The following is a 23,253-nucleotide window of genomic DNA, read 5'->3' on the forward strand; positions in this document are numbered from 1 at the left end:
GATTAATATATTACGCTGGCACAATGAATTGAAAGTATGTATTGTCATGGAAAAAATTACCTATAATTTACATGATAATTATTCTTCTTTTGTTAGTAAGTGGTCTCCGTATTTTAAATATATGCACTTAGATATACTTTGAAATGTTATTAACATTTATAATATTTTCTTTATACATATATATATATATATAAAATCTTTTTTTTTGCTCCCCTTAAGGGAGCTGGCTGAAGGGGTGGGGTTTTTTTGTGTTTTTATTTTAATTTTTTTTAATTACTTTTTTATTATTTGTTTTGTTTTTTTTTATATACATCTTTGTAAAATCATTTTTTGGTTATATTGTATGCTATGTTTTTTTCTATCTCTTAAATAACGTTTGAAAAAAAAGTGTTGCATCTGGAAGGACAAAGCAAGGTAGGGCATAGTAAATGTTAGGGCACTGAGCAATGTGGCAGAACTGAGGGAAGCTGGGAATACAGATAAAAAATTCACTGAAAGTGGTGTCAGAGGTAGATGGGTTCTAAAAAGTGCTTTTGGTACATTCGCCTTCATAAATCCAAGTACTGACTACAGGAATTGGGATGTCGTAATAAAGTAGTATAATAGTGAGGCCAAATTTGGAGTACTGTGCACAGGTATGGTCATCTAACTACAGGAAAGATATCAATAAGATTGAAAAAATGGAGAGAAGATTTACTAGGATGTTGCTGGAAATTGAGGACTGAGTTACAGGAAAAGTTTAAACAGGTTAGGACTTTATTTCCTGGAGCATTATGGAATGAAGGGAGATTGGAAACCTGGGTATATTGCATCCTGCCAGTCTCATCATCGAATACCCCAACATTAGATTAACATATTTTTTTCTTTATCAGAACTGGTCAATCATTCTTCTGTGATTTTTGATATGTTCTTCCTCTCTCCATTTGTACAGACTATCCTGCTGGGCATGCTACCTGTCGCAGCACAAAAGACAGACGAAAAAGCACAACAGGCTTCTAAATGTCATATTAATCCATTAGGTCTCACCTTTGTTCTCCTCATCTCTCCCCCACTTTCTCTATACTGGAAACTAACTTTTTTTGCATCTTTCTCATTTGTAACAAAGGGTTTCATCTGGTGAATATTTTAGATTTTGAACATTTAGTCTTTTTTGCTTTTCATGCTTGTTTCTAACCGATGAAAGGTCATCAACCTGAACATGTTAACTTTCTCCCTCTTTACAGATACTGCCTCACTTGCTGAGTAAAAAAACTGTTTTTATTTCAGACTTCCAGCATCTACAGTTCTGATTTTCTACTGTATAACAAGTCTTTTGATTTACCATCGGGAAATTCAAATTCACTATCATGAATTTACCTGATTTAACAACATCATAATCATATTAGCTGCAGATGGTCAAGGCAGCTCAGCACCACTTTCTCAAAGTCAATTCAGGATGATCAATAAATACAAGACCCTACAATTCATAACTGGATAAAAAACAAAAATATTCTCACATGAAATTTTAATTTTTAATAAAAATTTAGACCTACAGCACGGTTACAGCAATTTCGGCTCACGAGTCCATGCTGTAGGTCCAGCCCAATTTACCTCTACTTAACTTACACCCCCAGTACATTTAGACCTATAGCGCGGTTACAGCCATTTCGGCTCACGAGTCCATGCTGTAGGTCCAGCCCAATTTACCTCTACTTAACTTACACCCCCAGTACATTTAGACCTACAGTGCGGTTACAGCCATTTCGGCTCACTAGTCCATGCTGTAGGTCCAGCCCAATTTACCTCTACTTAACTTACACCCCCAGTACATTTAGACCTACAGCGCGGTTACAGCCATTTCGGCTCACGAGTCCATGCTGTAGGTCCAGCCTAATTTACCTCTACTTAACTTACATCCCCAGTACATTTAGACCTACAGCGCGGTTACAGCCATTTCGGCTCACGAGTCCATACTGTAGGTCCAGCCCAATTTACCTCTACTTAACTTACACCCCCAGTAACCATATAACCATATATAACCACTTACAGCACAGAACAGGCCAGTTCGGCCCTACTAGTCCATGCCGTAGCAAATCCCCACCCTCCTAGTCCCACTGACCAGCACCCGGTCCATACCCCTCTAGTCCCCTCCTATCCATGTAACGATCCAATCTTTCCTTAAATGTAACCAATGATCCCACCTCGACCACGTCTGCCGGAAGCTCATTCCACATCCCCACCACCCTCTGCGTAAAGAAATTTCCCCTCATGTTCCCTTTATAATTTTCCCCCTTCAATCTTAAACCATGCCCTCTAGTTTGAATCTCCCCCTTTCTTAATTGAAAAAGCCTATCCACATTTACTCTGTCTATCCCTTTTAAAATCTTAAACACCTCTATCAAGTCCCCTCTCAATCTTCTACGCTCCAGAGAAAAAAGCCCCAGTCTGCACAACCTTTCCCTGTAACTCAGACCCTGAAATCCTGTCAACATTCTCATGAATCTTCTCTGCACTCTCTCTATTTTGTTTATATCTTTCCTATAATTTGGTGACCAAAACTGTACACAGTACTCCAAATTTGGCCTCACCAATGCCTTGTACAATGACCAATGCCTTGTACATTTTTAAAAAATCAAAGTCAGAGTTTACGTCACCAACTAAATTGAAGTTAGAACGACCATGACCTCAAAATCTGGCAGGCAATTGTTTCTTAGCTCAACATGTGAGCAGAGATCTTTACTATTGTTACCTGCATTAATGCCTGCTTTTGGTCGGTTTTTCCGTCTTCTTTTCCTGGTTGGTTTAATCCATGGGCTGTCATTCTTCCCCTTTTTCTTCCACTTCCTTTTCAAACTCGATTCCGAACTCTGAATGGTCAAGATATATGGTTATAAAATTATTTGCTGCAGCCAAATAAAATCATGATGAACTACCCTTCTAGAGAAGCCTTTTCAATTTCTAGGGCTGTCCATGTACAGTGGTTTGAAAAGGCTCAATTTTTAAAAAATACCAAGCCTTATGATTACTAGTCATTTTAGGAAAAATAAATCATACAGTAGAAAACCACAACTTGAACTTCATTAAGATTAGCAATTATGGAAAGTTTCCAATAACAATATAACTAAATTGCAGGAAATGCATCCGGAATATTAGTAATGTTTTAGAAACAGTCAATCAAGATTTTCAAAACAAAAATGATTTTTGGGGGGGGGGGATACATTTTATAGGGCTTGAGGAAAAGGATGGAAATTAGATCAAATGGATTCCTTCATAGAGATGCTTTAAAAGTATCATCATATAGACTGATATCATTATTAAATACTGATTATAAATTGGTGGCGAAAGTTTTGGCTAATAGATTAATGAATAATTTACCAAAACTGGTTCATATTGATCAGGTAGGTTTTGTTAAAGGTAGATACTCAGCTGATAATATAGTTAAGTTAAAAAGGAAAAAAAAGAAAAATGTAAAATTAAAATAATTAGAAAAAAAAATGGATTGCTTCACAAAGCAACTCGTGTACAGTTGAGTCAAAAGGCATCCTCCTCCAGCCAAAGTTTGTGTTTGTAACAACTTAATTTAATTAAATTGGGAATAGAAAATTTCTTGGAAATGACTGGTTCTTCGGAACAATAATAAAACTATTCCAGATTGAGCACCTGAGCTAAATATTCTCACAAGGAATGAAACACCAAAGTCTGCAAACACAGTGATTGAAGCAAAACCACAATGCTGGAGAAACTCCGCAGGTCACACAGTGTAGTTTTCTAGCAAAGACAAAGATACATAACCAAAGTTTTGGCCTTGAGCCCTTCATTGAGGTATGAGCAAAATGTAGGCAGATGTCTGAATAAAATGGTGGGGGGAGAAGCACAGGCAAGTGGTAATAGGTGGATAAGGGGAGAAAACAAGAGAAAATGGGGGGGGGAATAGTTCTGCGAATTGAGAATAAAGAGGGTGGAGAGCTGGATGACAGAAGGATAGGGAAAAGAAGGAGAATGGTAAGTGGTCAAGCACCAGAGAAGTAAAGATTAATGGCATCCAGTTGGAGATTGCCTAGATGGAATATTAGGTGTTGTTCCTCCAAATTATGGCCAGTCTTGGTCTGGGAGTGCTTGGGGCACAGAGAGTAAATCACAAGGTCTTTTTTATAAACCAACCTCTCAACTTCTATGAACTAGTCTGCTGTTATATATAGGCAAAGATTAATAGTGATGAAAAAACATAATAAATTTAATTTACAGATACAATGAAGTTACAGGCCATTTTGGTCCACGAGCCTGTGCCGCTCACCACCAATTAACCCCATACATCTTTAAAACATGGAAGGAAACCCATGCAGTCACGGGAAGAACATGCAAATTCCTTTCAGACAGCACTGAATTAGAATCCAGTTTGCTGATACGTAATGCTAAACTAACTGTGATGCTAAATGTGCCCTGCTAAATTAATTATTCTTCCAATAATAAGTCTCCAAATGTATCTATTTCACAAAATCCAGTCAAATCAACCCTTAGGTTACACAGGCCAATTAAAAATTAACAGGATGATTTACTTTATACAGAGTAGTTGAGGAAAATTTAAATCTGCTTCCACTTCAACTCAGAACACTATTCAGAGCAAACCACACTACCAAAGAGCCAAATGCACTCTCCAGCGATTTCTCCAAAACCAATCAAACTGAGAAACAATCTTCATTCCACGTTTCTAAAGGAATTAGGAATGCAACTTGACCACTGATTGAGAGCCTAACACCTTGATTTTAATTGTCCTGCCCACCAAACAGACAACCACTCTACAATGTTGGTGGAATTTAACAGATTCTGAGAAGCATTCACGAGGCTCGTTTCTCCAGTTGGAGATTCCAGAAACACCAGTCTCTGACTGAGATGAACAGAAACAACATTACACTGAAAAGGGTCATTTAATTTAAAAAAAATTCAATATTCAGAAATAAATAATGTGCAAAATAAGAGTCCTTGAATGAGTCCTGATTTCATTTGTTGTTTAGGAGTCTGATGTTAGAAGGGTGGCAGCTGTTCATGAACTTGGTGGTTCAAATCCTGTGGCACCAATACCTCTTTCATGGTGGCAACAGAGAGAATACAGCATGTCCTGGCTGGTATGAATCCTTGATGATTCCTGCTGCTCTCCAATGGCAATGTTGCATATACATTTTCTCGATGGTGGGGAGAGTTTAGTCTGTGACTGGGCTGTGTTCACTACCTTTTGCAGGGCTTTACACTCAGAAGTATTGGTGCTTCTATACCAGGCCATGATGCAGCCAGTCAGCACACTTTCCATATACATCTGTAGAAGTTTGTCAAAGTTTCCAGCGTCAAACAGAACCTCCACAAGAGGAAGTGGAGGCAATGACATACATTTTTCACGATGCAAGGTCCTTGGAGATTTCATATTTATTGTCAGAGTACATACATGTCATCACAAACTCCGAGATTCCTTTTTCCTGCTGGCGCAGCAGAATTACCACTAATTGGTGGTGCAAAAATTAACTGCACACAGCGTGAACATGTAAACAATCAAAACTGTAAACAGATAACGAATGCAAACAAACTGACTGTGTAATGTAGGGTGAGCAAAGAAAATCAATAAAGTGCATAAGTAAGAATCCTTAAATGAGTCCCTGATTGAGTTTGTTGTTGAGGAGTCTGATGGTAGAGGTGTAGCAGCTGTTCCTGAACCTGTGTCTTGTGAGGGTCTTTGATGATTGCTGCTGTTCTCTAATGGCAGTGTGTGATGAATCTGTGTCATGCTGTCAGTCTTTCGCTGTGCTTAGTCTGCTCTCCTGACATTGGACGTGTATTATCTCTGCCACTAAAGACACTCCCCTTGGCTATAGCTGTGTATGCACCCGTTATTATTCATTATTGTATTACTAAGTTTCTACTAAAAAAAAGCCATGATTTCTGGTTAACTACTTTCTTGGTTTCTTCATTAACTGGCACTTCAATTTTATTAGTAGAAATAGATGCAGCACTTAAGCTAGAGCAGCTGATGATCGACCAGTCTGCCCCGAGGGCCAGTGAAATATTCAATCACTGTATTACTTGTTTCGATTACTACATGTCTCGGAACAATGTGGTCGATGAGAGGATACAGTGGGGCCACCTGAATTCCTTACTGGGTGAGATTCCTTTTGCTGTAACTCGAAGAGCTGCGACTCTAACTATATATAGCCTGGGAACGACTGACTGCTTACTATGCGGCTCCACAAAATGTGGTACTTGTCCGGCACCAGTTGCTAACTAGACGTCAGAAAACCAGGGAAAGTGATGCTGCCTATGAACTGGCCCTCAACTCGCTGGCAAACTAATGCGATGTCGAGACAGTCACTGTGGAACAACACTGCATTGCTTTTAAACTGGATGCTTTTGTCAACGGAATCGACTCCAGTTACATCTGTTAGAAGCTATTAGAGACAGAGCCTCTGACCTATTGCCAAGCAGTTACGCTAGCCAAAACACTAAGAAGTGCTATGCGGTCCAGTGAAATACAGGAAAACTGAAAAGGAGACACCCAGGAGTGCTGGAACCCTGAGGGGCATGAAGGGACAAACACCTGGCAAATGTTACTTCTGTAGTAAGAGCTGGCACCCCAAACAGAAGTGTCCGGCTCGATTCGCTACTTGCAGCTACTGTGGGAAACATGGCCACTTCGCTAAAGCATGTAGGGTGAAAAATACTCCCAAGGATAAGAAGAAAAGCACCAAGAAAACTCACCCTAGAGCTGCTGGAATAGAAGATGACTGTGAAGGGGGGGTGGGGGGGGGGAATCTTCAGACGAGCCCGCTGAATCGATTTCAAGAGACGACGAGGTGAGATCAACACAAAATTCCCCTGTGATAGCTCAATTGACTGTGAAGCTTGGGAGCTGTTACGGTCTGGAATGGTCGACTATGAAGGGGGAGGTGAATGGTGAGACTGTCGATTGCTTAATGGACTCCAGCAGCACTGACAGCTACATTCATGAAAAGGTTGCTCAAGCCTTAAATTTTCAGAGATATCCAGCGAACCGATGGATGTCGATGGCTTGTAGCGAACTTAAAAAGACCATACGGGACAAGTGTAAGGTTACTCTGAACTTGCAGGGACATTGTCTTGCTGATGTTTGGCTTTACGTAAAGCCTGATCTCTGCGCACCCATGTAATTGGGGTTGGATATTCAATCTCAGATGAAAAGTGTAGTGTGAAATTTTGATCGGCTGCTACCCACACTTACCATCCCCCACATTGGGTACTGGGTTCTGTCGACATTAAAGATCAAAGCTGTTCAGCAATCTATCTCCCGAGTGTCAACCGATTATCTCTAAGAGCCGTTCTTACAGCAAAGAAGACAGTGAGTTTATTAAGGCTGAGACTCAGAGACTACTTAAGGAGGGGGTGATTGAACCCAGCAGGAGTCCGTGGCGAGCCCAGGTGGTAGTGGTGAAAAATCACACTAAGAAACGACTGGCTATTGACTACAGCCAGACAATTAACTGTTATACTAACTTGGACGCCTACCCACTCCCTCGCATTAATGAAATGGTTAATCAGATCGCACAATATAAAGTGTACTCGATTATCGACCTTAAGGCAGCCCATCACCAAATTCCCATTAAAATTGTGAATGACAATACAGCATTCGAGGCTGATGAAACAAGTCTGGGTTCAACAGATAATAGCTTTTTAATATGGGATACAATTAAGTCTTTTTTGAGAGGCCAGGTTATTTCATTTATGAAAAATCTGAAGAGAGAATATAATACAGGATTAAATAATTTGGAAAGAGAGATATTAGAATTAGAAAAAGAATGATCAGAAACAGGGGAAAAGGATAAATATAGAATAATGGAAAATAAAAAAATACATTATAACACCTTACAAACATATAGAGTGGAAAAAATAATTAACAATAGACAGAAATATTATGAACTGGGGGAGCGGGTTCTTAAGGTGCTTGCTTGGCAATTACAGGCACAAGAGTCAGCAAAGTTGATAAATGCAATGCAGAAGGAAGACAAAGTAGTTACAGAATGATTAGAAAGAAATAAGTGATGCCTTTCAACAATAATACACTGAGATTTATAAATTAAATATACAGGGGGGGTGAAAATGAAATATTAATATTTTAGAAGGAGTTGAATTACCTAAATTGGATGAAAATTATAGAAATGACCTAGATGGTGCCTTTAAAAGGGAGGAGACTGAGTACTTTACAGGCTAACAAGTCCCAGAGAGAGGATGGGTTTCCACTTGAGTTCTATAAAGAATTTAGAGATATGTTAATGCCATTACTGATGGATATATTGGACCGAGCAGAGGAGACACACACACTCCTGGAATTTTTTTCAATGGCAATAATTACGGTTTTACTGAAAATGAATAGAGACCCATTAAAAAAGTTGTCATACTGGCCAATTTCTCTTCTCAATGCTAACTATAAAATTGTAGCAAAGGCACTAGCTAATAGGCTAGGGCAATATCTACTGAAATTAATACATCCGCGATCAGGTAGGATTTGTAAAGGGTTCAGTGAATAATTTATACAGACTTTAATATATTACATATGGCAAAATCGGAGCATAATCCAAGTATAACAGTATCTCTACATGCAGAAAAGGCATTTGACCGAATTGAATGGTCTTTTTTTGTTTAAAAAAATTGGAGAAATTTGGTATAGGAAGGGGATGTATTAATTGGATCAAGGTGTTCTATCACAATCCACAGGCAAAGATAATTATGAATAGTCAAATGTTAAAGGTATTCCCTTTGAATAGACAGTGTAGGCAAGGATGCCCTCTGTCTCCAACACTGTTCATAATGGCAAATGAACCTCTAGCTGAAACTATTAGAAGAGATACTGAGATTAAAGGTTTTGTGGTTCGACAGGATGAGCATAAAATTACTCTATTTACGGTTGATGTATTATTGTATTTGTCAAATCTGGAATAATCCCTGGAAAAGTTACAGAAGATTCTTAGAAAATATGGTAGAGTATCTGGTTACAAAATTTAATATGGATAAAAGTGAAATAATGCCCTTAACAAATGATAATTACGAAAGATATAAAAGAGATAGTAGATTTAAATGGAAAACAGATGGAATTAAATATTTGGGAGTAGTAACAGACAATAATTTACATAATCTGTAAAAGTTTAATCATGTTCCTTTGCTCTGTAAAATAGAACAGGATTTACAAAGGTGGAAGGTTCTGCCATTAACATTAAGGGGAAGAGTGAGTTGCGTCAAGATGAAAGTGATGCCGAGACAAGTACTTGTTCAAATCATTCCCTACAGCTTTAGCTGAGAATTTTTAAAAAATATTAAACAATAACAAAGTGCCCAGAATTACTATGGAAAAACTAACCTGAGTTTATAAATTAGGGGGCTGAGACATCCAGATTTTTAAAAAATACTATCTGGCTACAATTGGCAAGATTTTTGGTATCTTTCTTTGAAGGGAATTCACCAAATTGGGTTCAAATGGGGCTACATTCAATGAATGAAGAAATAGCTAAAGACTTTATCTATAAGTGGAGCCTTAAATCAATAAAAAAGACAAATAATACTATTTTGGTAAAAAAAATGGCAGGAAATGAATGAATGTATTGGAAAAAAAGTAGATATTTCGCCAAGAGCTCCATTATGCAATATTGTATTGGTACCTATGAATATGGGTAACAGAATTTAAAACATATGGTTACATAAGGGTATTCGTTGTGTAGCAGATTGTTACAAAAATAGTGTTTTGATGTCATTTGAACAAATGAGACAAGCCTATGATGTACCTAATGGAACCTTTCTATGTTTTCTCCAACTGAGAGCTTTCTGAGAGGGAAAGATGGGGCCATTGACTCCTCTGGGAGTTAGTGAAATGGAACAGACACTCTGGATGGGTAATATACCCAAATTTATTGTTAGAATGTATTTTGATCTTCAGTTAGAAAGTGTTAAACCTGGTCTGCAGAGATCAAGGGAAAGGTGGGAGTCTAATTTGGGTATTGCTATATCAGAACAATCCTGGTCTGAGTGGTGCTTGGATAGTGTAATTTCAACTATTAATGTAAGATATGGGTTGGTTCAATATAATTTTTTTTATACCAACGATATCTTACTCCACACAGAGGTTGCACAAATCTAAGCCAGAAATATCAGAATTGTGCTTTAGGCGTGAAATAGAAGGAGGAACATTTCCTCATGCAAACTGGTCATATATAACCATATAACAATTACAGCATGGAAACAGGCCAATTTGACCTTTCTAGTCCACACTGATCCAAGTACCCTCCTCTAATCCTACTTGCCAGCACTCTGCCCATATCCCTCCATTCCCCTCCCATCCATATACTTATCCAATTCCTTGACAAAATTGACCCTGCCTCCACCACCTTTACCAGAAGCCCATTCCACACAGTAACCACTCTCTGAGTAAAGAGGTTCCTCCTCATGTTACTCCTAAACCTTTGCCCGTCAACTCTCAACCCATGACCTCTTGTATCCATCTCTCCTACTCTCAGCATTTTCACATTAACTTTATCTATCCCTCTCATCTTAAACACCTCTACCAAATCCCCTCTCAGCCTTCTACATTCCAAGGAATAAAGACCTAATTTGCTCAATCTCTCCTTGTATTCCAGATGCTGAAACCCAGGCAACATTTTTGTAAATCTTCTCTGCACTCTCTCTATCTTGTTAATATCCTTCCTATAAATCGGTGACCAGAACTGCACACAGAACTCTAAATTTGGCCTCACCAATGCCTTGTACAGTTTCATCATTACTTCCCAACTCCTATATTCTATGCACTGATTTATATAGGCAAGCATACTAAAGGCCTTCTTCACCACCCAATCCACATGCGCTCCTACCTTCAGGGAATAATGCACCATTATTCCTAGATCTTTCTGCTCCACTACATTCTTCAATGCCCTCCCATTTACCACATATGTCTTGCTTTGATTATTCTTTCCAAAATGAAGCACCTCACACTTACCAGCATTAAACTCCATCTGCCATCTTTCTGCCCACTCCTCTAAGCAGTTTAAATCCCTCTTCAATCTTTGAAAACCCTCTTCATCATCCACAATTCTCTCTATTTTAGTATCATCTGCATATTTACTAATCCAATTTACCGCCCCATCCTCCAGATCATTAATATATGACAAACAGCAACGGTCCCAATACCGAACCCTGAGGTACCCCGCTTGTCACCGGCCTCCATCCTGACAAACAATTATCTACTACTACTTTCTGGCACCTTCCTTCCAGCCACTGTTGAATCCATTTGACTATCTCAAAATTAATACCTAAGGACTTAGCCTTCCTAACTAATCTCCCATGCAGAACCTTATCGAAGGCCTTACTGAAGTCCATAAAGACAACATCAACTGCTCTACCCTCAATAACATTCCTTATCACCTCTTCAAAAAATTGAACATGAAGGTTAGACCCTTTTGGCAAGAAATTTCTGAAGTACTAACAAGAATTACAAAGGTGATCTTCCTGGGGGAAATCCAGAACATTATTTATTAGGCAATTTTATAGATATAAGGGAAGATCTCACACAGTTTCAAATTTTGTTTGTTAAAATTGCATTGGCAGTGGCCAAAAAGTTTATTGCAATCACGTAGAAGTCGAACTCTCTGGTTATCTTGGCAAGGTGTATAGCAGAGATAGATAGTGGCATACCAATGGAAAATAAACCCATAAAATTTAAGGAACAAGTATGATATGTTTTTGAAAGTGCTCAACTTCAATCATGCTGCTAAAATCAAAAGTGATCTCTCCCTAAATTCTAAGGTTAATTTAAATTGTGAGCTCTGATGTTACAAAAAATAATTTTTAATAAAGGGAGGGGGGGAACAAAAGAGGGCAGAGTTAAGTTTTTATTGCATGTATGTCTTTTATTGGAGCTGTCTGAGGGCAAAGACCATGTCAGTGGTTCCTCTGTTAGCGCGAAAGCCGCACTGTGATTCTGGGAGAATATTCTCAGCGACACTAGGTATTATTCTATTTAGTAGAATCCTAGCGAAGATTTTGCCTGCAATGGAGAGCAACGTGATTCCCCTGTAGTTTGAGCAGTCTGATTTCTCGCCTTTGTTTTTGTACAGGGTGATGATGGTGGCATCACGAAGATCCTGAGGCAGTTTACCTTGTAAGAGAACCTTGTAGAGAACAAAACAAAGGACTCTACATCACCTTTGTTGACCTCACCAAAGCCTTCGACACCGTGAGCAGGAAAGGGCTTTGGCAAATACTAGAGCGCATCGGATGTCCCCCAAAGTTCCTCAACATGATTATCCAACTGCACGAAAACCAACAAGGTCGGGTCAGATACAGCAATGAGGTCTCTGAACCCTTCTCCATTAACAATGGCGTGAAGCAAGGCTGTGTTCTCGCACCAACCCTCTTTTCAATCTTCTTCAGCATGATGCTGAACCAAGCCATGAAAGACCCCAACAATGAAGACGCTGTTTACATCCGGTACCGCACGGATGGCAGTCTCTTCAATCTGAGGCGCCTGCAAGCTCACACCAAGACACAAGAGAAACTTGTCCGTGAACTACTCTTTGCAGATGATGCCGCTTTAGTTGCCCATTCAGAGCCAGCTCTTCAGCGCTTGACGTCCTGCTTTGCGGAAACTGCCAAAATGTTTGGCCTGGAAGTCAGCCTGAAGAAAACTGAGGTCCTCCATCAGCCAGCTCCCCACCATGACTACCAGCCCCCCCACATCTCCATCGGGCACACAAAACTCAAAACGGTCAACCAGTTTACCTATCTCGGCTGCACCATTTCATCAGATGCAAGGATCGACAATGAGATAGACAACAGACTCGCCAAGGCAAATAGCGCCTTTGGAAGACTACACAAAAGAGTCTGGAAAAACAACCAACTGAAAAACCTCACAAAGATAAGCGTATACAGAGCCGTTGTCATACCCACACTCCTGTTCGGCTCCGAATCATGGGTCCTCTACCGGCACCACCTACGGCTCCTAGAACGCTTCCACCAGCGTTGTCTCCGCTCCATCCTCAACATCCATTGGAGCGCTCACACCCCTAACGTCGAGGTACTCGAGATGGCAGTGGTCGACAGCATCGAGTCCACGCTGCTGAAGATCCAGCTGCGCTGGATGGGTCACGTCTCCAGAATGGAGGACCATCGCCTTCCCAAGATCGTATTATATGGCGAGCTCTCCACTGGCCACCGTGACAGAGGTGCACCAAAGAAAAGGTACAAGGACTGCCTAAAGAAATCTCTTGGTGCCTGCCACATTGACCACCGCCAGTGGGCTGATAACGCCTCAAACCGTGCATCTTGGCGCCTCACAGTTTGGCGGGCAGCAGCCTCCTTTGAAGAAGACCGCAGAGCCCACCTCACTGACAAAAGGCAAAGGAGGAAAAACCCAACACCCAACCCCAACCAACCAATTTTCCCTTGCAACCGCTGCAATCGTGTCTGCCTGTCCCGCATCGGACTGGTCAGCCACAAACGAGCCTGCAGCTGACGTGGACTTTTTACCCCCTCCATAAATCTTCGTCCGCGAAGCCAAGCCAAAGAAAAAAGAATGTCTTTTATATAAAATTTTATATCTATCGATCTATATATATATATATATATATATACGTACATTTTTGTTGAAATTTTATTATTATTAATTTTATTTTAATGAAAAATAAAAAATAAAATAACTTGCATTTGACCTCCCAAATTGCAACACTTCACACTTGCTAGCATTAAACTCAATAAGCAATTTCTATGCCAGCAACTGTAAATGATATATAAAAAAAATGAGGTGGTACATGATTGAGAAGATAAAAGTTTGAAAAACCACTGTTTTAATCGTACCTAATTGTCTCCTTTTGGTCACGGTTTTATAGCTCCAAAGGAAATGGGCCAATGACAAATTTTCCTCAAGAAAAGTATTTCAGTAACAATTGGGTCTAGAGCAGTGGTTCTCAACCTTCCCTTCCCACCCACATCCCCTCAACCTTCCCTTCCCACCCACATCCCACCTTATGCAATCCCTTACTAATCACAGAGCACTGATGGCATAAGGAATCCTTAAAGTGGTATGTCAGGTTTTTTTTTAAAAAAAGAGAGCCCATCCTTGATCCTGTTGTATTCTTTGATAATCCCTGACACTGTCCACCAATCCACTTGTCTTTGTATCATCTGCAAACTTCTTAACCCATCCATCTACTTCATCCGAGTTATTTAAATATTCATAATCAACAGGAATTTGAACAGATTTCTGTGGAACACCACTGGTCACAGGCCTTCAACCCGAATAACAGCTTTCCACCAAAATCTGGTATCTGAACCATTGATCCCATGCACCTGTACCTTCTAAATCAGCCTACCACAAGGGACATTATCAAACACTTTACATACGGTCCACATACAGAACATCCACTGCCCTACCAGCAAAGTTCACTGGCCAATAATTTCCCAGATTTTCCTTTTATTCTCTTCTTGAATGAAGGTACAACACTAGCCATTCTTCAGTCCTCCAGAATCTTTCTTGCCACTGGTGAGATCTTTGTCAATGCCCTAGCAATCTCCTTATTTGCCTCTTTCAATAAACAGGGGTATTTCCCATCAGGACCAAGGGACATGTCCACCTTAACGTTCCTCAAAGAATCCACACCACCTCTTTCTGGACCTCATAATATCCCAACACAAGCATTCTCCCCTGTCACTGTCCATGTCCTTCTCCTAAATACTGATGCAAAGTACTCATTTAGTACCTCACCCACTTCTTCTGACTTGAAACATAAATCGCTTCCTTTGTCCTATCCTCTCCCTGATCATCTTCTTGCTTTTAATGTAAGCATGAAATGCCTTGGTGGTTTCTTTAATCCTGCTCACTATGGACTTCTCATGGCCCCTTTTGACCTTCCAGGTTTCCTGCTGGCCCCTTTCCTGCAATCTTCACATTCCTCCAGTGCCCTGTTTGACCGTAGTCCTGAACTTTACATATATCTCCTATTTCTTCTTGATTAAAGATGACTTGTCATCTTTATTCTTTCTTCACATTGGAACATGAGAGCCCTGGACACTAATTAGTTGACCCTTAAATAACTCCCACATCAGTGTGGACTTGCCTGATAACAGCTGTGCCCAATCACCCTCCCCAGTTCTCATCTTATCCTGTCATTATTTGTCATTTCCTAATTTAGCCCTTACCTACAAGACCCAAGCTTATCCTTGTCCAGTGCAATTTTGAACATAAAAGAGTGATCATTATTCCCAAGAGACTGAAACTCTAATCACCTAGCCAGGCTGGCCCCATCCTGGTTGGGCTAACTACATGCTGCTTCATGGAACTCTCCTGGATGTAGTTGAAAAATTCTATCCCATCCCAGCCTCTGGCACTGAGGACGTCCCAGTCAATATTGGAGTAGTTAAAGTCTCTTACTCAGACAACCTTGTTGCTTTTATAATGTTCCATAACCTGTCTATACATCTGTTCCTGCACCTTCTGGTGGTTATTGGGAAGTCTATAGTATAGCCCGATCACAATGATGACATCATTCCTATCTCTGATCAATACCCACACTGTCTCAGTAGTGGAGCTCACCATTGGGTCCTCTCTGAGTGCAGCTGTGACACTCTCCCTGATTAGCAATGTTACACCTCCTCCCTCTTGTACCCCCTTCTTGATCTCATCTAAAACAACAAAACCCAGGATCACTGAGCTGCCGATCCTATCTCTCTTGCAGCCAGTAAAGACAAAAAATGCTATAGGAGTTCAGCAGGTCAAACAGTGTCCTTTAAATAGCAACGGTAAAAATACATAACCAACGTTTTGGGCTTGAGTCCTTCATCAAGGTATGAGAGAATGCCAGCAGGCATCCAAACAAAAGAGTTTGGGGGGTGAGGGGGGTGGCAAAGGAAGGAGATGATGGGTGGAGAAAGGAAGGAGGGGACAGCAGCATGAAGAGGAGAGATGGCTAGTTGGGTAAGGAAGAAGGGAGGGGAGAACTGGAAAGACAGGAACGGGGGAAGGGAAAGAAAAGGTGACCAGGTTTAGTAGAAAGCAGAAAAATCAGTGTTAATGCCATCTGGCTGGAGAGTGCCCAGAAAGAAAATAAAGTGTTGTTGCTCCAAATCGGCAGACGGTCTGGGTGGGATAGTACATTAGGCCATGGACAGACATGTGAGTCTGGGAGTGTGACTCGGAATTGAGATGGTTGGCTAGTGTGAGGTTGCTGTTGTTGCAGACAGAGAGAAGGTGTTCAGTGATCTCCCAATTTGCGACCGGTCTCTCCAATGTAGAGAATGCCACAAAGGTTGCACCGGAAGTAGTAAATAAGTCCTGTGGATATACAAGTGAAATGTTGCTTCACTTGAAAGGCCTGTTTGGGGCCCTGGACTGTGGTGAGGGAGGAGGTGTGGGCACAAGTGTTGCACCTCCTGCAGGCACAGGGGAAGGGGTTGGGGGGTGATGGATGGGGAGGAATGAGTGCACAAGGGAATCCCCAATCACAGGAGAGGCCCCCATGGAAGGACAAGAGGGGAGGAGAAGGAAAAATGTATCTGGTGGTGGGATTCTGTAGTAAGTGCCAGAAATTCCAGTGGATAATATGTTGGATGCAGATGCTGGTTGGGTGGTAAGTGAGAACAAGTGGGATTCTACATTTGTGGTGTCTGGGGGAAGAGGTGGCCAGGACAGATGATTGGGAGGTGCAGGTGAGGGCTGAGTTTATAGTGGTGATAGAAAAGCCACACTTGTGAAGAAGGCCTCTTGCTGCCATGTCTCCATCACGGCCACAACTTCATAATTCCAAGTACTGATCCAGGCATTTCCTTACCCATAATACTCATTGCATTTAAATAAACACACTTCAGCTTCTCAGTCCCATTGTGATAAATTACATGTCCTTTCCTGTCCCTCCTTGCTTATCCCAGCATCTACCATCCCCTCAACTCTTCCATTTATTGACCTGATGCTCACTTCCCCATCTCTATGTCATTCCAGTTTAAACACTCCCGAGTATGACCAGCTAATCTCTCCATGAGGATCTTGGTCCCCCTCCAGTTTACGTATAACCTATCCCTTTTGCACAGGTCCTACCTTCCCTTGAAGAGAACCCAATGATCCAAATATCTGAATTTCTCCCTCCTGCACCTGGTCCTTAGCCACACATTAAACTGCACTATCTTCCTGTTTCTTGCTTCACTCACATATGGCATGAGTAGTAATCAAAATTTTCATCTTTAGAAAACATGATTTTTAACTGACTGAAATCATTCTGCAGGGCCACATTTACCTTCCTATCAATGTTATTGGCACCAATAACCTCCATCTGCTCTCCCTCTCTTCTCAGAACATTCTGTAGTTGCTCAGACACATCCTACCAGTGATGCAACGCACCATACAGGAGACTCTCTTGCAGCCACATAAATGCTCATCTCTTTATCACTGACCCTGTAAACGCTAATCACTATCGCTCCATCTGAGCACATCCTTCCAATAACCTGGCAGCTGCTGCTACCCTCTCATATGTCGCCCCACCAGCAGTACCAAATAAAACCACTAAACACTACAGCACAAAAACAAGCCCTGGAATCTGAGCCAAATGATTATTCTACCTACTCCCAATGATCTGCACCTGGCCCATAGACCTCTATCTTCTCTTCAATATCAAAATCAAGCCCGCATCCACCACCTCTGCAAAGTGCAACACTTCACACTTGTCCGCATGAAATTCTACCTGCCATTTTGCCAGTTGGCCCAGATCCCACATCAAGCTTTGAAAGCCTTCCACACTGTCCACTACACCCCAATCATCTGATACAATTTACCACATTATCATCAAGATCATTGAAACCTATGACAAATAACAAGGGACTCAGCTGTGATCCTTGAGGCACACCACTTGTCACAGGTCTACAGTCAGAGAGGTAATCATCTATTGCTACTCTAAGACTTTGTCCTCAAAGCGAACATCTAATCCAATTTACTACTTCATGAGAATATTGAGTGATTGAACCTTCTTGATCAACTGCCCATGCTGGATCGATCCGCGGCCTTTCTTTCATTGACTTTCCTGGTAACCTTCTTGATAAATCTGCAAGATTATTTCACTGACAATACAGTGGAAGTCTGGGATTTAGATAATGACACAGATACAGAAAGGGGATTAACCTTTTTTATAATGGCTCAATATCTAACATTCATGACATATTGTTGGGAATAAGAGAGGTTCCTTTGGATAAAATTAAAAAGGTTTGGGAACAGGACCTACAGTTTTCAATCTCCGAAGAAACTTGAAATGTTTCCAACATTTTAAAGTAGTCCATAGGGCCCACTTGTCCAAAGTCAAACCATCTCCACTTTTAAGCGGATGTATCTCCTCGTTGTGACAAATGCAACAACGGAGATGCTTCACTAATCCACATGTCCAATTCTTGGGAAATACTGAAATATTTCAAACTTTTTCAAGTAAATTTTAAGCCTAATCCTTTAACTGCCTTGTTTGGTATTGTTGGAGAGAGAAGCATAACCACTGGCTTGTCGGGTAGTGTTGCTTAGATGGAAGGAAGTTGCTCCACCTCAATCATTATGTCATGTTTAAACAAAGAGAAGATTCAATATAAGATTTTAATTTAAAATTTCAAACATTGTGGGAATCCTTTTTGAATTACTTTCAAAATCTCTGATTTGGTATTAATGTAGAGGTGTTGACTAATAAGGTAATTTATTTCTGAGACAGGGAATTCTTTTTTTCTCTCTCTTTGACAAACAACTTCAGTTTTGGTAGTGGAATTTGATTTTTTAATATAATAAAATATTATAATATATTTTGTTTGATTAAGAATACGGGGTACTGTGAATGAAATAGAATGATTTAAGTGCCAAGTGCTCTGTAGTTTTCTATTTTTTTTAATATGTATTCTTATGTTCTCTGCATTTTTTTTATGTGGAATTTCAATTGCAATAAAATATTGAAAAAGAAAAGGGGGATGAAAGTCCAGCAACATGGTGCCAAGGTAACAACCTCACTCCCAACATCAACAAGACATAGAACTTCATCTCAGACTTCAGGAGTCAAGGTAGAGATAACAGGCCTGTTCAAATCAATGGCACTGAAGTGGAGAGAGTAGATATCTCAAAGTCCCAGGAAGTAAAGATTTGCAATGACTTGACCTGCACAACCACACTGACTGAAAATCAAGAAAGCACATTTCTACTTCCTTAGAAGACTAAAAAATTTCAGCATGTCCCTCTACACCTTCCATAGGTATACCATCGAAATCATACTTGCTGGATGCATCACAGCAGGGAACAGAAGCTGTCCTGCTCAAGATCAGAAGAAAGTGGTGAATGCAGTTCAGCACACAAAAAATTCCCTCTGCCCTATGGACTGCATCTACATCACCTGCTGCCTTGGAAAGGAAGCCAACATACTGAAGGACCCATCACTTCCCGGACATACACTCTTTTACCTCCTCCCACTAGGGAGAAAGTTCAAGAGTTTGAAATCCTGTAACAACAGGCTTATAGACTGTTTCTTCCCCACAGCCATCAAGCTCCTGAATGAACCCCACAACAGTACTCTCATGTTGCCCTTTCTTTGTACTAATTGATCTTTCTCATTGCAATTCTTACTCCCCAAATGCGCTCTTCCCCATCTACTTTGTATGGGACAAAAACTTGAAAATGAAATTTAAAGTATTTGTTTAATTTCTCTGCCATTTCCTCATTTTCTGCAAAGCACCCACTTTCCCTGTGTTCTTTTTCATTTTACATACCCATTGAAGTCCTGACAGTCTTTTGTCATGTGTATCATGAGTTTACACTCACATTTTATTTCCCTTTCTTTACTTTATTTCTTGATTTCAAATAAATCAACCAAAACATAAATTAAAATCTCTCATGATTACTGTACTATTCTAGGTACATTCTCCTCCAGTCTCCTTATTTTCCTAATTTGGAAACTTCCACGGCATTTTATGTCCCCAGCTACTTGATAGCTCTATCCAAACACATTAATTAAAAATAATTTACCAAGCTCAGGTCCTTTTTAACTATTGTACAGGCCTCATCTGTGATACGCAGGGGCCGCTTTCCAAGAAAGCCCTGCATCATTGTTTTCTGTAACAGGAAACCACATCATTTGTACATGCATCAAGAAATTCTGATAAACCATTAAAAAAACTTATTTATTCCTCCCCTCCATTCCACACATTCATGTTTTTCAGGTTTTTAAAATAAAACTTTGACATACAGCACGGTAGCAGACCCTTCTGACCCATGAGCCCGAGCTGCCCAAAATCTCACTTAAACTACAAATCCTGTACAGACAAGAGGAAACCAGAGTGGCTGGAGGAAACTCACACAGACACAGGGAGAAAGTACAAACTCCTTTCAGACAGCGCCGAATAAACTGATATGCTAACCGTGCTGCCCCCAATTCAGTCACAGTGAATTTTATTCTGTTTCTATAACCCAAAAGGCAGTTAAGACAGATGCCAAACACAATCTGCTGGAGGCAAGTCAAGCAGCAACAGGGGAAGAAAAAAATATGGTCAATCTTTTGAGCTTTAACACTTTATCACAACTCTTTATCAGCCTGTTCTTACATCTTCAACTATTCTTTCTTACTTACAACCATTAAACTTAGGGTATCTCCCCAACTTTGACACAATTTGCTGGTGTCAGAAAAGTCTACCTTCTCTGCACTTCCATTCTATACTAAGATGCCCAAAACCTGACCAATCCTCTCCACCACCACCCTCCCTCAACAAATGGCCTGTCTCCATGCTCCATTATCCGATGGCTAAACTCACTTTCTCAAATCAAAAGTGCAGCTGTAGTAATGGCACAGGGTTAGGTTCATGAAAATTCAATCTGTTCCATCATACCATCCCCACCACAACTCCATGACACAGATGAAGAAGGGGGCATGCCCATGCAAACTTTGTGGGATTTACATTTTCTTCATTGGATTGGGAGAGTTTTCTTGAGGTTGACAAAATGCTTTTTCATTCCAATTCTACATTAGATATGCAACTAACCTTAATCACAGTAAATCTGAGGTCAACAGTCAGGCAGAATATAGTTTTATATTCAAAGAACATTTGATGATTATGACAATAAATGCTTAACAATTTAACAAATGTGCTGGACAGGTTAGAGTCACAATCTTGGAAAATATTTTCTCAACTTCTAATTCTGAAAGCAAGAAATCAGACTGGAATAGCACATTTTATGATCTCGGTAATAACAAATGATTAATAATGACATACTAATGATATCTTGAAGCAAAATATTCTCAAGTCCATTGTCAGGATGAGGCCAAATGTAAATTTGACACGAACATCAATTTTTCTAATTTTAAGATTCCCCCCCCCCTTCTCTATCTGGTTCCATTATTTCCACCACTTGTTTACCTACTGCAGTGGTTCTCAACCTTTTTCTTTCCACTCACACACCACTTTAAGTAATCCCTATGCCATTGGTGCTCTGTGATTTGTAAGGGATTCCTTAAGGTGGTATGTGAGTGGGAAGGGAAGGTTGAGAATCACTGTTCTGGACCCATTTGTTACTGAAATATTTTGATTGAGAAAAATTGTCATTGGCCCATTTCCTTTGGAGTTAATGAATCTGTGCTCATAGCGAGTCAATTCGGCACAATCAACCTTTTTTCCACTCATATACCACCTTAAGCAATCCCTTAGTAATCACAGAGCACCTATGGCATAGGGATTGCTTAAAGTGGTATGAGTGGAAAGAAAAAGGTTGAGAATCACTGACCTACTGCGTTCCTATTCTCTCTCATTTTCCAGCCCCTTCCCCCCCCCCCCCAAACCAATGGTCTTTCCCTCTACCTGTCACATTACCTTTCCCACCTTCTGTCCACTATCTTATCAACTCACAGCTCCTCCCAGATCTTTCGCCTATTTATTTTTATTAACATCATCCCTGGTAACCTTCATCTCGATAAAAGGCCCAGACCTGCAAAGTTGATAATTTCTGTCCATGGATGCTGCCTGACCTGTTCAGTTTCTCCAGCTGCTCACTGTATCCTCAAGTCAAATATCTATAATGCATTTACTAACAGGACGCACAGATCTTCAAAACTCACCACATCAGATTCAAAGTCATCATCATCATCCTCCAGGTCATCAGAATCTTGATCCTCTTCAGGATCATATTCTTCCTGATGAAAGTTTGCCTGTACAGAGAAATACATTTTTGTAGTAAATTGTAGCCTTTGGTATTCTGCCAGTAAATTTACAAGCACCTTGAGCCATAAGGGGGGGGGGGGGAAATCTAAGATAAAGTAATCCAGGCTATAGCCAAGCAAGCAATTTTTGGTCAAAAAGAATTAAAAAGATAAGCAGGAAGGATTTAATACTACACAAATAATTTACTTTAATTTGCCCTATTTAAGTACAATGTAGATCAGGGGTGGCCAACCTTTCACATTCTATGCGTCAATTTTTTCACATACAAGTTCAGATGTGCCATACACAACTCTTGAACCCCCCATTCAATTCTTGTAAAAATGTTAATATAGATATATTTAGCATTTTTACAAGATATATTGATTTAATATAAAAAGAAGGCAGGCGTTACTTACTTTAATGAGATTTTTGAGTCTGTTTTGATTTTGCCAAGCTTTTAATGTTTGGAGTTAAATTAGTTACTCAGAGCAACAGAGAATTCTTTAAATTTGAATCAGTCAATCACGACCTCATTTTTTTTTTAACTAATTTCATGGCTGAAAGTATTGTTCACATCTGTACGTCATTCCAAAGTGACAGATATAACTCCAGGAAAATCTTCTTAGTCCACTGAAAATAATTGCTAAGTTTTAGATTTATCCTCAGTAAAAACCCATTTCTAGCTTTAAGCTACTTAAATTCCTGCTATAGATTTTTTTTATATACAAATCGATTTTTGTTTAATACTTTTTTCATGAGCAGGCTTACTTTTTCATTATTATCATTGGGGTGCAATGTGCCACTTCTAATCATCCAATGTGCCACTTTTGGCACGTGCACTATAGGTTGACCATCCCTAATGTAGATCATACAAGTTTGAAAAAGGGATTTGAGTTATCAATTAGTATTTGGATTTCTGAAGAAGGAAATAGACAATAGCAGTTACATTCAGAAAAAAGACATTCTTTTAGTTTTTAAAAAAATATCAATTTCAATTTGCAGGATAATCAAATAACTTCCTCATATTTTAATCCAGATTATTGTGTTGGGAAACAAGGAGTCTGCAGATGCTGAAGAATGAAAAAAACACAT

General features: G+C 40.0%; 1 protein-coding gene across 10 annotated transcripts in view; it reads right to left on the reverse strand.

Moving 5' to 3' along the window:
- LOC138762269 (histone-lysine N-methyltransferase EHMT1-like) overlaps positions 1–23,253 on the reverse strand; it is a 302,471-nt gene that overhangs the window by 121,676 nt on the left and 157,542 nt on the right. For 9 of the 10 annotated variants that reach the window (XM_069935973.1, XM_069935979.1, XM_069935988.1 and 6 more), the window contains 3 exons: positions 22,080–22,169; positions 20,000–20,086; positions 2,729–2,846 (listed from right to left, as the gene is read on the reverse strand). In XM_069935973.1, coding sequence (XP_069792074.1) covers positions 2,729–2,846; positions 20,000–20,086; positions 22,080–22,169 — 295 coding nt within the window. The remainder of the gene's footprint in view (positions 1–2,728; positions 2,847–19,999; positions 20,087–22,079; positions 22,170–23,253) is intronic. The other variant, XM_069936025.1, reaches the window with a different exon arrangement.

Source organism: Narcine bancroftii, chromosome 1 (assembly GCF_036971445.1).
Source record: "Narcine bancroftii isolate sNarBan1 chromosome 1, sNarBan1.hap1, whole genome shotgun sequence".
NCBI classification, from domain to species: domain Eukaryota; kingdom Metazoa; phylum Chordata; class Chondrichthyes; order Torpediniformes; family Narcinidae; genus Narcine; species Narcine bancroftii.